At 54.6% G+C, this 14995-nt stretch overlaps 6 protein-coding genes across 6 annotated transcripts; 3 read left to right on the forward strand and 3 right to left on the reverse strand.

Annotated features, from left to right (window-relative positions):
* Window positions 1–120: 120 nt before the first annotated feature.
* Window positions 121–2249, reverse strand: INS49_013323 (uncharacterized protein; the record flags this gene model as incomplete). The annotated part of the gene is made up of 7 exons (XM_043174022.1): window positions 121–177; window positions 244–554; window positions 699–796; window positions 1007–1059; window positions 1140–1192; window positions 1267–1446; window positions 1502–2249. 7 exons carry the CDS (start codon window positions 2247–2249, stop codon window positions 121–123), a joined length of 1500 nt encoding a protein of 499 aa, XP_043020967.1.
* Window positions 2250–2697: 448 nt separating this feature from the next.
* Window positions 2698–4011, reverse strand: INS49_013324 (uncharacterized protein; the record flags this gene model as incomplete). The annotated part of the gene is made up of 1 exon (XM_043174023.1): window positions 2698–4011. The coding sequence occupies one exon, from the start codon at window positions 4009–4011 to the stop codon at window positions 2698–2700; it is 1314 nt and encodes a 437-aa protein (XP_043020968.1).
* Window positions 4012–5205: 1194 nt separating this feature from the next.
* On the forward strand, window positions 5206–6390 carry INS49_013325 (uncharacterized protein; the record flags this gene model as incomplete). Its single annotated transcript, XM_043174024.1, has 1 exon — window positions 5206–6390. The coding sequence occupies one exon, from the start codon at window positions 5206–5208 to the stop codon at window positions 6388–6390; it is 1185 nt and encodes a 394-aa protein (XP_043020969.1).
* Window positions 6391–7142: 752 nt separating this feature from the next.
* Window positions 7143–9059, forward strand: INS49_013326 (uncharacterized protein; the record flags this gene model as incomplete). The annotated part of the gene is made up of 1 exon (XM_043174025.1): window positions 7143–9059. One exon carries the CDS (start codon window positions 7143–7145, stop codon window positions 9057–9059), a length of 1917 nt encoding a protein of 638 aa, XP_043020970.1.
* Window positions 9060–9938: 879 nt separating this feature from the next.
* INS49_013327 (uncharacterized protein) lies at window positions 9939–11725 on the forward strand (the record flags this gene model as incomplete). Its single annotated transcript, XM_043174026.1, has 6 exons — window positions 9939–10170; window positions 10243–10331; window positions 10389–10454; window positions 10475–10482; window positions 10546–11222; window positions 11283–11725. The coding sequence occupies 6 exons, from the start codon at window positions 9939–9941 to the stop codon at window positions 11723–11725; spliced, it is 1515 nt and encodes a 504-aa protein (XP_043020971.1).
* A 112-nt stretch (window positions 11726–11837) lies between these two features.
* Window positions 11838–14769, reverse strand: INS49_013328 (uncharacterized protein; the record flags this gene model as incomplete). The annotated part of the gene is made up of 4 exons (XM_043174027.1): window positions 11838–12349; window positions 12412–13674; window positions 13779–14576; window positions 14712–14769. The coding sequence occupies 4 exons, from the start codon at window positions 14767–14769 to the stop codon at window positions 11838–11840; spliced, it is 2631 nt and encodes an 876-aa protein (XP_043020972.1).
* Between the last annotated feature and the right edge of the window lie 226 nt (window positions 14770–14995).

The raw sequence follows: 14995 nt of genomic DNA on the forward strand, positions 1-14995 counted from the left end.
AGTCTTACAGTATATTATTTTGTGTCTTGCTGTTACTTCTACTTATTTCCTGGGGAAATTGCGTTGTCCAAGTCAAAAGTCTGCTAACCTGATCCGCTTTGCCGCGGCCCAAGTTGGGTCTTACATTTTCATTGACGTGTCCCCCGACTTGGATACCTGTATTTTGGCCGGCGGAGGCTATTGCGGCGCAACATCCGGTTAGCAGAGCGCCGGAAAGTCAAGACGATTTGGAAAGACACTCACGCTTCTTGGTCGACATATGAACTGGTCTGCTAGTTCCGTCGACGTCAAATTACCCCCGATGCCACTGAAAAATCCCGGATTTGTCTCCGCATCGGATGCCCATGCTTCTAGTTCGATTAACCCTGGCCGATGGGCAGGGATCAAAGCCAGGCACCGCATGAGCAGGTTTCTCAGCCGCGGATCAAGTCCTTCTTCACCCACTAGGCCGGCGCCGTTTGTGTGGAATGGTGATACTGCTTCTCCGTTGTGGTCTCGGACGGTCTCTACGCTTGCGTACTGTTGCGGCAGGCCGTGGCTGTTGAAGGGGCCGACTGTGTGTGGAGGGTATGGGAAGGTATGAAGCGTAATCAACATATGCATGCACTTCAAACTGTTAACTCCAGTCACATTTCAAAACACTTTGTGATTTGTTTGAGTGAAACGTCTCCTTTTGCCTTACCATTGCAATGTGGTACACGTTACTCCAGGATCCGTAATTGGCCGCCACTTGTAGTGGGGGTTGCTGCTGGCGCGGTAATTCTCCAGCCCATTCCCACTCTTGATGGTATTGTTCCTATCGATACGAATCCTTGTCAGGAAACTCGATACAGGCTCAGGTTGGCACCTATACCGGTGTTGGGATCACTTACGGGGACGTAAAAGTCGGCTTTCCCTCGTTGCCTTGACGTCCAAACTGCCCTGAATTGGGAAGTCTATCAGTACTCTAATATCCTCATTTGATTTAGCCGTCTCTGAATTGGAGTCCATGTAGAGTGTGACTTACGACGTTGTCAGCAATTCTTCTGTGGTTCTGTCTGCAAGACCAAGGTCTGCAATCTACATTTATGACCCTCAGCATACCCACATCCCGATCTCATTTCCATGGTCGTAGCTTTATTTGTTTCCATTGAACTCACCTTGAATCGGGGGACGTAGCCATGGCCCTCGCCATCGAAATCTCCAATGAAAACTGAGTGCAATGTCAGAATTTGATACACTTTATACGTCCGGGGAATTTAAAAGGGGAACGTTACGCGGACTCACTGTTCTTTGGGTCAAGGTCAAAATGTACTAAGTCGTAGTCCCTTGCCGTTCTCATACCAAGGCCTGCGGGTACTTCTTCTCTTATGTTGGGCCCAACTTCTGGAAGCCAGTTCTCATTTGTACCTGATACGATACTTTGTAATCTGGGTGGATACTTCATAGCGATGCAGCCCCGAATAACTGCAAGACAATCAGCATCCGGCGGGTCCATGGACTCGAGGTGTTATTGACCTACGGCACGCGAAAATCTTCCACAACAATCTGCTAGGCAGCTTCTGACCGATATTTCCAGCGCGGCCAATGACTTGGTGAAGGTCGCCATTCTTCATCAGCTCCATGAAATAGAGCCTTGGATTGTTATCAAGTTCTACGTCCTCCGGCGCCAGTGGTGTCCCTCTAAGTGTAGCCCATTTGATCAGTTGCACCGCGTGCATTGCTCTCATCAAGCTAACCTGCCACTTCTTCTCGGTCTTCAGATCTTCTATGGCCCATTCGTCGTCTTCAGTGCACATCTTCATAACAGCCTTCTTGCTCGGCCCCTGTCGATCGGTGACCTCCAACAAAGCCGCAACCCCCTGGCCGCCGTACCCAAGAATCTTGAGGAGCGACGCGCCCCGAATCGTCGACAACATCTTTTTGGTGGGCTCCTGAATAAACGAAAGTGCCGCCGACCCTGACCCGGATGGATAGTATCGTATGCTGTTCTTGGCTGCCTGGCGGCGGTTCTCGACCCCAGCCGACGGTGTTGACATCCGACGGTCCCAGGCGCCGGGGCGCCTGGGCGGTAAGTCTTCCAGAGCTATCTTCCATTGCGGTCCCTGCCACTCGTCTTTACGCCCACTTCGCCAGAGTTTGAAATACTCGTTCTCTCGGTACCTCACGCGTGCCACCTGCGACGGCGTCCTAGGTGTGCCTGGCGACCACACGTTGGTCGAGCGCGAACCGGCTTGACCCGGCGGCGTGACTGGACCGGCGTATGCCATCTGCTGTTATGGTGAACGAGGCACTCCGTATATTCAATTCCATGTAAGGGTGCTGCTCTCTCCACATTTTCGGAGCCGAATGGGACAACATTCTATCTATATTCACGACTATATGTTTTGACTTTGCCGTCCCGAAGATTGTGAACCGGCGAGTCTTTTATCGAATGTCTAATTAAAGCACAAAGCCCCAACTGGATAGGTTCACATAGGGAGCAGACCGGATATGGCTAGCTTTTAAACGGCACAAAGATTAGTGTTCATGTCAAATTATGCACTCTCTTTCCATGAGAAAATGGGTTATATTCATTGCACTTGTCTTGCAAGCGCGGAAGTATATACAGAAAACGTGTAAAAAGGAAATCATTTCGTCTCAGACTTCTTCCGACCTTCCCACGGCGGCATCTTCACTGAGAATAAGGACAATTGGAATCCAGACAGCAATTCAAATCTATGCCGTAGCACCAGTCAGAATCAGAGTGTAGTCCAAGCCCGCATTGACATCGCTGCCGATGCTGAAGGGGTCGTATTGGATAAGAGCAGGTGTGTTAGCAACTACAACGGAGGCCTCCTCACCGCTGGTGACCGAAGTCGACGCCGACCCGTTGGCAAAGTCGACGTAGCGCGTGACGCCAGAGCTGGTGTTGCGCACAGCAAGTGTCGCGGTGTACGCCCCGCTGGTGGTGATCTTGGCCGTGACGGTGACGGCCCCGGACTTCTTGAGGGGCACGATGTTGGCGCCCATGTACCGGGGCCGGCGGGCTGCCTTGACCTTGTAGACGCCGCTGCCCTGGCTGTCGAGGTTGGCGTAGTTGTACTGCCCGCGCTGGCTGAGGAAGACGGACTGGGCCGTCGGGTGGCCGATGTCGACGTAGGCCATGCGGGCCCAGTAGCGGCCCACGACCTTCTGGATCGTCGCGCCCGTGGAGAGCCGGGCGAAGGTGTGCAGGGGCGTCTCGTTGCTGCCCTTGCTGTACTGGCGGAAGGACTCGCGGATCGTGTTCGTGCCCAGGCCGGCGAAGTTGTCCAGGTTGTAGGTCAGGAAGCTGAGGAAGGGCCAGGCCTCGTAGTAGTTCCCGGACCCGGCGGTCCCATCTACGAGGACTTGGAAGGAGTCGCCGATGACCTTGTTGAGGTTGATCTCGGTGGCGCTGGTGGACTGGCCGTACTTGGACCTGGCGCTGGCACACAGCGGCGAGGTCTTGTAAGTGTCAGCCACCCAGTTGGCGACGGTCTCCCACCAGGCTCCGGTCCTGCCCTGGTCGACCCAGTTCTTCTCGTGATAAGTCAAGCCGTGGCCGTACTCATGGACTGCGACCCCGGGCACTGCCAGGTAGTTGTTGACGACCTCGAGCCAGCTCATGCCGGTGTTGTAGTCGGAATGCATGACACCAGCAGCTCCCGTAAGTGTTGATACCGAGTACACGTTAACCTTAGTCCATGGCCCATCGTCGTTAGGATCATTGTAAGCCAGGCCCGAGGACCGCCAGGCAAGAGTGTCGACGAAGCAGCTGTACGCAGCCTCGAGCATATTCAGCGCGTTCGTGGCGGTGGTGCCGGTGGCTCCATAGACTCGGAAGTGCGGCGAGTCTGTGAACGTGCTCCCTCCAGGACCGATGTTTGCGTTTGCGGTGAAGGTCGCTGGCGGTGCTGCCTGCCGCGCTGGTGTTGCGGGCTTGTACACTGGTGTTGGGTCGAGCGGCAATGCAACGACACCGAGTGCCTGCAGCAACGCAGCAGCTAATGCTTGCTTTGTGAACAGCATATTGACAGGAAGGCTGACTGGAACTGAGTGCTGTGTAGAGCTTGGAAGATGATCTGGACCTGCGAACGAAGCAATACTGTGGGCGATCTATCAAGGCCGGACGTCAACTATAAGTACTCGGTGCCCCCTATTTGCCTCCATCGCCAAGATACTTCGCCCGCAACCATCCTCAAAGCCGTTGAGTCGCTCAACCAGTTGGGGCACAGGTCGCGGAGATAGTGGAGCTTGGTGGCCTGAGAGAGGGGGAACATATGGAACAGCTTGTTCCACGGTTGCAACGGGCAATTTGCTGAGAAACGGCAGAGTGTTTTCATTGATGGACTCGGACATAGTGGCCTCCGCTCCCGTAATAGCCAAGACTCTCATGCCTCATTGGGAATCCCCCTTCCAGATGTGTCGTATTGATGGCGCCAAGTTATCACAGCGTCCTTTTTGGTTCTTAATTCCAGCGATGCAACACTAGCTGCCGGTTACCGTCCCCTTCGATCTTTCACCAATGGAGTGCCAGTCACCTGCAGGTTGAGTGCCGACTAAGCGCAGCCGCTGGAAGGATCGTTTCTTGGGTCAGAAGTGACATGCCACCTGGATCCATAGGAGAGGTTGCCAAGGTAGAAGGCGCGGAAAAATTAAGGAGTCAACGCGCGCCAATTGAGGGCTAGGTTTCGATATTGGGGATGCAAGTCATGAAGCAAGGGCCGAAATGCACCTGATGGATTGTCGCTGGGACATAATCTCATGCAAAAAAGTAAGCATGTCTTCTGTGCCGCTGTTATTCCACTTTCGAGCGAGCAAGTCTATTCGAAGTCTTCGATAGACTTCAACAGTTAGCGGATGACAATGACAGCCGGCGATCTGCTCTGCACGGCTGAAATAAGCTTCTGCTGTTCAAGCTCCGAGATGTACCACTGCAGGGATTGCCAAGCTCTAGGGCGTGCATTAGGTACCTCGGCACATGATGACCGAGCAAGGATATGTAAACAAGCGCTGATTCTCGTCGAATCCTCCGCCTGGTTACTGAGCTTGTCAGTTTCTAGTGCGGCTGATGATTAGGGCGCTTGTCGAGCTGTGCGGCTTGGTGGCCGGAGAACACGTCTCCGCTCTCCTTTCTCTCACTCAAAGTTGTGCGCATTCATTGCATATACTGCCAAGAGCCCACTCATTACCACAACGTTACATAAGACTGTCTTGAAGACCATGGCTGACCCGCTTGGCACCTTGCTGCAGGTGGTTGAAAGGGTAGGAAAAGCTATCGAGATCTACAAGAAAATCCAGGATGCCCCAGACCAAATCCGCCGTATTGGTAAGCGGATGGGCTTGTTGAACACGATACTAGGCCAGCTGGAAACATTGTTACGTACGGATGAGAAACGCTCTCTAGCCCGGCTCGGCCCAGCCATGACCGACGAGCTGCTCGAAGTCATCCAAGACATCCGCAAGGACGGCGAGGAAGTGCAGGTCCTGTTCAATAAATGGGATAAGGACATTGGCCCATGGGGCATGCAGTTCCGGTTCAAGATCGCCGCGCAGGCATATTTCGCGCTGGGAAGCAGTTCTGACAAGCTCCAGGCCCTCGGCAATAGCATCGAGGAACACCGGCAGGATCTGAGGGATCTCCTGCAGGTGATGATGGGTTTCGGCATCAACCAGCTTCTTGTTGGAGGCCAGGCCCCCGCAATTGTCAGACAGCCGTCACCATCCCCCGAGCCCGAGCCTCCTCGCGCGGACTTCAGAATAATCTTCGTCGACCCTTACAACATGGCCCGGAGCATCGTCGCTGAGGCCTACACCAACCTGCTCCGGGAATGGACCCTCCGCACGGGAGGCGACTGGAGGGTCAAGGTGGCTCATTCGGCGGGATTCTTTGTCCGCAAGCGCAGCGAAGTCGTCGACACGATCAGCGGCATCAAGTTCCTGTACCCCAGCTACCAACTGGGCATCAAAGAGGGCAGGTCCCCACCGCAGCCGACGGCGCTTGCCGCGCTCTTCGACAACAAGCTGTTCAACTACCCATACAAGCAAGACGTTAAGCGGGAAATCGAATCCAGGCGGTCGCGAGGAATCACGAAGACCATTTTCAAGACGTACGACTATATTCTCGTCTTCACGGACAGAGAAGAGGACAATATAATTCGGTTGCGGAAGCTCCTTATCAACAACAACGGGAAGGACGCAGTCACAGCAAAACGAAAGGGCAAGGTCATGCACCTGGGCAGATACCTGACCTCAGATGGCGCGCGACGGGAGATCGTGGCACCAAAGAATGATGGTGATCGGGAGCAGTGGAACGCAAAGGTTGCGCAGGTCAAGACTGCCACCAAGGCATTCCTCAAAGGAGAGCTGGGTTGGAAGCAGCCACCAAAGGGCGCGAAGGTCACGTGAGTAATGAAAGTCATTTGAGTTGAAAGGATGCACGCGACACAGGAAATGAGGGAACGGTACCAGGATCGCATCTATAGAATATCTTGTACGCACATGAGCAAGAACCCGGATTGCTTGCATGTTCTCGAGAGCCTTAAGGTTGCTTCACATCACAAGACTCACGGTTCTACTGAGGAAGATAATCTGACGGTCATAAGAGGCATGTTTCCCTCTACACGGTCCTTGGAACGGCTTTCAAATGAGCGCATTTCCATTATTGAGCCACAACAGAGACGTACGGCAATGGAATCGCATTTCGCCGTGTCAACAGCAAAGATATGTCGGCATGGCGCAGCCAAAGGACTTGTTGAGGCCCAACTAAGACTTGCTCCGATGACAGGATAAATGAAATTCTACGTCATCTTGTCGAGTTCTCTGGGCTGCGTCGGCCAGGGGTACAAATGTCCCATCCAGCTGCATTGGTGCCTGGTGTGGCGGAGCATGGGGTCCAGCCCGTCAACCTCGGCGCTAACAGAGTGTCTGTTGCGGGTTACCACCTTCTCTTGACATTCGTATATCATGTATGTTAGCTGCTGCTTTCAGTTGCTCACTATTTTACTCATTTCTTGTTTTTTCGTTTTCGCAAGTAATTACATCTTTGACACTGGCAGTGTGAGCGCCTCAGACTTTCTTGAACGGCAAGCACAGTGACTTATAAGTCTGGCAGCGTGTCATTTTTTCGATTAATTACTTAGTGGAATTCAAATCCGCAGATGAGTGCCTGGCGACTATCCTCTGGGGGGTCATTACCCCCCGAGCCCGTGGTGGACGAGCCCGTGGCGATAGATGAGCCCTACAAGCATAAAAGGCTCGAGCGTCCGACGACAGTCCGACTCATCAGGATCATGCGCGAAAAGATAAATGGCGACATCGCGTGCACGATCTTCCAGGCCAGTAGGGAGCAGGTACCTGTCGAAAGGTACGAGGCTCTCTCATACCTGTGGGGAGACCAAAGTCCAACGAGGCGGATATACCTTCAAGACAACAACGAGGGGTGGCGGCCTTTTGCGCTCCATGAGAATCTGTGGAAATTTCTAGACCACGCCTGGCGAAAAGGAATGTTTCGCACATCCTTCTGGACCGACCGTCTCTGTTTGGACCAGAGTAACCACGACGAGGTCGCACAGCAGGTCTTGTTGATGGGTGAAATTTATTCAAAGGCAGACCACGTTGTGGTTTGGTTGGACATTTCGCAGTACGATCTTGAATTGATACTGAAGGCCTTAGAATGGGACAACCGCCTCGACCTCGGCGAAAAGGCGTTCCGGTCTGAACGTCTCCGTCTGATACGAGACCACCAACGCCGCAATCTGGGTTCGGATCCTTTGTTCAGCTATACCACTTCACGAGACTTGGATCCGATGTCCCATTCTCCCACTCCGCAAGACTTGGCATCCGAACTAGAGCTGTCAATGCATCATGAGCGCGCTGCGATATTTAAAGTATCTAACGACAGAGAGGAAACGTTCAGACTTGCGATACGTCGTTTGTCGCTGAATGATTACTGGCTCCGTGTCTGGATTGTCCAGGAAGTAGTCAAGGCCAATGACGTTGAGGTTATGACCGAGAAGTTTTGCCTTACTCTGGATAAATTACTTCATCATTTCGCCGAGTTCCGTGACGATCGCGGAGCATGCTCTTTTGTATGGGAGATATGGGATATGCGGATGTCTGATGGGATCTACCCATTGTGGAGATTGCTGAGAGAATTTTCCAACCGCGAGAGCAGCCGCCCAGCCGACCTTGTATATGGTTTTCTCGGGATGGTGGCCGACCCTGATGATGGGTCGTCTTCTGTCACGAATATCTCGGTCGACTATGCGAAACCAGCCTCACACGTCTTGCTCGACGCAATATTTGAGTCATCGCCTCCACTAATACAGTACGGACACAGAACAAAATCTCTGCTGCTACGGCACCTAGAAAACTACAACTTTCTAGAAGAGTACATCAAGAGCAGCCGCACGTCGCAAAGACATTCTGGTTTTGCAAGGCTTGCCCGTCATGTGTGGGAAGTCGTCGAGGCCATGATCGCAGTACTGGGAGATGTCAACGAGGAAGATCTGGATCAGGCAGCCCTTGAACTCTTCCGAGGCGAGGAATGGGAACTCTTGCGACACGATGAATGGACACCGGCCTTGCACCAGAACGGCGCTATCATGGGTCTCGTCTTCGCCAGCTACCGCTACGGCAATGCACCGCGTCAGCGTCCGCAGAATGGCCGTACTAGGCTCGAGGTGCCGTCACCATGGAGGTGCGCGGCTCATATGCATCGAATTCCACACGATGAGAGAAGAACGAGGACCGTGGAAAGGATCGCAGATCTACAGTCTAAGTGGTATTCTTGGGACACACAACTAGCGGCAACAATCTGTGGAGAGAAATCCGAGTCCTGCGACTTTTCGACCATGGCGTTCGACATTCCAGATGTCGGTTTTCGTCTGCTACTCGAGACCGATATGAATGGTTGCCTAGAGGCGAGATGGCGCCTTCAGCTGGACAAAACAAAGACAAAGGGAGCGGCAGGGGCAGATGTGCAGAAGGCAGAAGGCAAGCTACGTGAAGAGCGAGACATTTGGAAAGAGGTGTTTGAAGGAATCAAAGAGAAACGCCCAAAGCTTATTGCTTGATATAAACAGTGCTTTCCTTAAACACCAGTTCCACTAGGTTGGTCTCTCCATATTAGATTTATCATCGAAATAGTAATTTAGGTATGTAAAGTGCTAGTTGCAAACCTTAGCTGCTAAGATGGACTAGTAGATCCTTCTCTTTGTTTCTAGGCTGCTATTGTCTTTATCCCCGAATATCGCTTAGGCTCTCCTGGTGTTTGCTCCCAATTTTCCACATCTCACCAATCCGTTTTCAATGATGCGTTACAGCCGGGATCTGCCCCCAATGACGCTGGGCTACCTATTCAATTCCGACACATCTCCCCAGTGTATGCTTGGCAGCCATACCTCCGCCGATGAAGAGTGGAAATCCATTTGTAGGGATATAGCCTCCAGATATGCGGTAACAAGTTCGATTTACCTGTGACAAAGCAGCGAGTACTTAAGTAATGAGCGTTACTAGTAGCTTTACAATTGAGTGGAAAGACGATGATCATTACAGTCGACGGAGAGAATCATAAATCCGAATTCCTGACATGAATATCAGTCAGCACCAGTTGCATAAGTCTTGGAGAAACCGCATGGCCTATGAATTGGGTGCGGAGCCTATAAGAGTGGCCGGATGGTCGACCTCCTCCGCACCGTAGCTTCTCCCGTGGCCAAGCCTCACGAGGTCACACGCGCCCCTCACCGTGGTGAAACGCATTGACTGGCTGAAAAAGGGAACAACAATATCCCAGGTACGACTGTACGAAGCTAAATAAGCTTCACCTCCCCTCTTGTGCTACACTTTGTAAGCCTGCCTCAACGGTCTCTCGCCAACATTGGTCTTCAGAGAGTCCGAATTTGTGAAGGAATTGCATTTAAAGGAGCAGAATGACATCCACTGGTCTTCCGACCATGCTTGGGCAAAATCTGCCCGGCTGGGCTTTCGCGGCGCTGATAGCCACAGTCATCATCGTCCTACATCGACTGGGTTCACAGTCAGCAATCACAAAGTTCCCCCTACTTGGCAAGGAATATGGAAATCGGCGTAAACGAGCGGAGGCGTTCTTGTACCAGCCCGTAAAGCTGTACGAGGAAGGCTATCGCCGCTTCAAGAACCAAGTATACCGACTGACGATGCCTGATGGTTAGTAGGCTCCCGACAAATACCCTGTACCTCATGCGGACCGACCAATCGGCTGATTTACATTGCATATAGGTGACCACCTCATCGTTCCGAATGCATACTTAGATGAGCTGAGAACACGCTCTGATGATGAGATCGATGTCCTTAAGGCATTTACAGATGTACTATTCCGACTCTTTGAATTCTGTGCTGTCTTCAACTGACGCGTCACACACTAGACGTTCGCCAACGACCACATCAAGCTATTCCCACCCAAGGATAGGACAGAAGTCGCCAACAGCGTTGTAAAGGTTGAACTGACCAGGAGCCTGAGTGAGCCACCTTGCGCGTCATTACACACAGGGCCACAGTTGACCTGACCCACTGAAACATCAGCCCGATTAAACCCGAGGCTATCAGCGCAAGTCGAAAACACAATCAACTCAGAGATCCCATCCTGCAACAATTGGACTCGCTCATCATATTCCCCATCCTCCTGCGGGTCGTCGCGATCGTCTCGGGCGACATATTCGTCGGGCCAGACCACTGCCGCCACGAGACGTACCTGGCCTCCGCGATCGACTTCACCAACGACATCACGGCGGGCGCGGCGCAGATCAAGCGGTGGCCCAAGTTCATGAGGTCGCTCGTCGTGAAGCTGAAGCTGGCGCCCGCGGTCAACCGCGGCCAGGAGCACAGGCGCCGGATGAGGGAGTTCCTCCAGCCGATGGTGGAGAAGAGGCGGCAGCTGATGAAGGAGGGCCACCCTGTGCCGGATGACCTGCTGCAGTGGATGGTTGAGAAGACGACCGAGCACGGGATCGCTGATGTTGGCCACTTGACTGACATGCAGCTCCTGCTCACTCTGGCTGCGATCCATACCACGACACTGGCTGCGACTGGTATGATGTATGACCTTGCCGTGCGTCCCGAGGTGGTGCAGGATATCCGCAAGGAGATTGCGTCCGTTCTGGAGGAAACGAATGGTGTGATGACTTCGCAGGCGCTGTTCAATATGAAGCTTCTGGACAGCTTCATGCGTGAGAGTCAACGGTTCAGCCCGCCCTTTGTTGGTAAGTCTACCTGAGCATTGGCACGTACGGCTGCCCAGGGAGAGAGACTTACTCTGGCAGACTCCTTCCGCCGCTACGTCTACAAGCCCATCACCCTCAAAGACGGGACCCACATCCCGGCAGGGACATACATCGAGACCCCGAGCCTGCCCGTGCTGCACGACCCGGACCACTACCCGGACCCGGAGGTGTTCAACCCCTACCGCTTCTACGACCTGCGCATCAAGGACGGGACGCCCGACCCCAACGGCTTCCGCACGCGCGAGTCGTACCAGTTCGTCAGCGTCACCAAGGAGAACACGAGCTTCGGCTTCGGCAAGCACGCCTGCCCGGGGCGCTTCTTCGCCGCCAACGAGATCAAGCTCATCATGGCGCGGATCCTGCTGCAGTTTGACGTGCGCTTCCCCGAGGTGGTCAAGGAGAGGTATCCTAATTTCTACTACGGGAGCGTGAGCGGGCCGGATCCAACGGGTGTGGTTGAGTTTAGACGGATTAAAGTGTGAGGTTTGGGAAGACGCATGGTTCCAAGAGGGACATCCGCTTGGCTGGAGATGTCACACTAGGTATATACGAAGTATAGTCTTATTAGATACTCACTTTTTACTACCGACTGCATCAGATGAGAAGAAGCATCACAGCCAGTGACAGAGCCAATGCCAGCAGGGACGAGCTTCCGAGGGCGTTTGCGCCATTGCCAGTCCCGTCTCCTCCACCTCCCGACCCGCTGCCACTGCCGCCGTTGCCTCCGCCGTTGGTGCTATTCGCACCCCCGAAAGCAATCTTGAACACCCAAACATACTCATCCGCGTTCCTCACGTCCTCGCTGATGGTCAAAGTCAGCCTGCCGTCGGACAGCTCGCTCGGGACCACCGTGCCAGACTTGTTCCCGCCGACCACAGTCACCTCGTCGCCCTCCACGTAGGGAACAGGGGAGGTAAGGACGAGGGTGTCGTTGGGCGCGTAGAGGGTGCTGATGTAGAAGGCGTCGGGAGTCTGGGTGAATCGCACGGTGTCGCCTTCCTGGGGCGTGATGGACCAGTACGTCGTGTTGAAGATGGCCTCTGCGTGGGACTTGATCCAGACGCCTGCTGCTCGGAGGTTGCGCTGCTCGATGTCGACGATGACTCCTACAGGGCATATTGTCAGTCCTTCAAGTTCACAGCCAGGCACGGGTCGGGATCTTGCTTACCCTCAGCAGTGGGTCCAACGTCAAGAAGGAAATTCCCATTCTTGCTGACGATATCCACCAGACTCGTCACGATTCCCTGGGCCGTCAAGTACTTGTCGTCAGGCGTCGCCCTGTTGTACCCGTAGCTATAAGGATCCATCCCCAGGCTCGACTCCCACTTGCGAATCTGCACCGACTCATACTTCGCATACTCAGGCGTGTCAAAGTCCCCAGGCGTACCACACCGGTTGTTCGTCAGGACCTGCTTGCCCTGCCTCGCCGCATTGTTGAAGTACTCGGCAGCAAACTGCGCCGTCAAGTTCGGGCCACCAATATCACACCATAAAATCTCAGTCCCCATGTTCGCCAGCGTCCGCATCTCTGGCAGGATCTTATCGGAGACGTAGTCACCAACGGGCACGTAACCAGTGTAGGGCAGCGTCTCGTTCGTGTACGGGTTCGTCGCGTTGCCACCCGGCCAGTCCCCGAAGCCGTAGCCGCGGTAGTCCGGGTGGAACCACTCGGGCAGGCTGTAGTACGTCGCCCTGTGCAGCTGCGGCTGGTGCTCGGCCGCGGCGTCGAAGATCTCCTGGAGCAGGTTCCGGTGGGGGAGCTGGGCCACGCTCGTGCGCTCCGTGACGTTGGCCGGCAGGTCGAAGATGGCGTAGCCGTCGTGGTGCTTGGACACCTGCACGAAGTAGTTGGCGCCTGCGTCCGCGAAGAGGTCGACCCACTCCTTGGGGTCGAATTGCGACGCGGTGAAGTTGGCGATGAAGTCGTCGTAGACCACGTCGGGCCCGTAGGTCTCGAGGTGGTACTCGTAGGTCCGGTCGCGCGTGCTGTTGGGGCCCGAGTTCATCCGCCACCAGTACCACTCGGCGTAGGACTCGTTGTCGCCCGAGTTGCCCCAGCCCGGGACGGCGTACACGCCCCAGTGGATAAAAATCCCGTACTTGGCATTGTTGAACCACGGAGGGGACTCGTGCGCGTAGATGCTCTCGTATGTTGGCTCGAACTCGCGGATGCCGTAGGTAGCATTGAACGTGTAGTTCGTGGACACGCCCGTCCCCGAAATGGCCAAGGTGGCAGTGCCATCGGTCCCTTCTGCCACGCCGTCGGCATTGACGACGCCTATCTGAACGCGGGCCTGATCTCCGGGCCGAAGTCGGTTGATGTACCCCGGCTGGACCGTCCGGACACCGTCCGATTCGATCGACACGGTGACGCTCTGGTTGGCTAGGACCCACTCGGTCCCGACGTTGTTGATGATCGCCTCGAATATTTCTAGTACCTGTTAGTCACCTGCTACGGACCCCAAAGTGATACATTTTGGAACATTCTAAAGCACAAAGATCGGGGAAGCGTAGCAGGAGAAGAATGGTACTGACGGGTCTTGTTGGTCCCCTCGACCCACGTGTTGGTGCTCCGTGCCAGCTCGACGTCCAAGCTCAACCCGTCAGCGTCTGCCGGGATCAACGACACGGCGAAGATGTGCAGCCTCGTCTCCTGCGCTGCACCGCCTGGCCCATTCGCGGCTCCCGATGTCACATTTGGCAGCTGCAGGCTCGTCAGCTCCTTTGAGCTGTCGAGCCATGTGATACTCCTGAAGATCATAGACCGGTTGTAGTCCACCGTCTCGTTTGTGAGGTAGTATGGGAAAATAATATCGCCGCCATAAGGATACGGCCATGCCCAAAACGGGTCAACCAGTACTGCACCGCTTGTTGTCGAGCCATCCGCGTACGAAGCGTTGACAAAGCCCGTGGCGATGGCGCTCTCCGCCGCAGCGAGCATGTGCACACCGACATAGCGGCCACTGCTGATATTGAGGGTCTGCCCCTGAGCGAGGACATTGTCGCTCCCATTGTTATCCTGATACTGCGGAAAGATGAAGTCCACCCCTCCGTAGTTGAAGTTCTCCGCTGGGAGAAATTGTGCCGGATAACCCGCGCCGGTGCCGTCAAAGTCCGCGTCGTTGGGGCTGTTGCCGAACCCCCTGTTGTTACGGAGGCTGGCGATGTCAATCGGCAAGGATGAAGTGCTTCCACCGACCCCGGGGCTGTTCTTGGGGTTTACAACGAGCGACGCGCCGATGTCTTGGCCGAGGACAACACCGAGCCCAGCAGCAGCAGCCACAACGGAGAGTGAGCCCCTCATCTTGATCAGGTCAGGTCGAGCCGGTCCTTCTGCAAGCAGCGGTGGTTAACCGTGGGGGTTTGGCGGACCTGCCCTGCCCTGCAGGGGAGAAAGTCGCCCTTTTGTAGTCTGCATCCATAGGTAGCGAGTCGCGCGGTCCATCGTGAACCAACCCCTCAGCATACTCCAAGAAGTGACCTGTTTGTTATCCGAGCCGTCGGGAAAATGCTGATCGCCCGGCATCGCGATGGTCAAGACGCGCAACGTTCCTCGCTATGATGGCCGGCTGGTAGGGATTGGGCCTTCTCCTCAGTAGCAATCATCTCCGCATCCGTCCTGGCGCTGGGGAACCTGGTTGCCGTGGTGTTGTTGATGCGGGGAAAACTCCACTTTGGAAGCAGTTGGAAGCAGAGTTCGGATGCAATTATCCCATTTTGTCTTTCGTCTGATGTACCCGATGCCAGAGATG

The sequence above is a fragment of the Diaporthe citri genome, assembly GCF_014595645.1.
Source record: "Diaporthe citri strain NFHF-8-4 chromosome Unknown scaffold_7, whole genome shotgun sequence".
NCBI classification, from domain to species: Eukaryota; Fungi; Ascomycota; class Sordariomycetes; order Diaporthales; family Diaporthaceae; genus Diaporthe; species Diaporthe citri.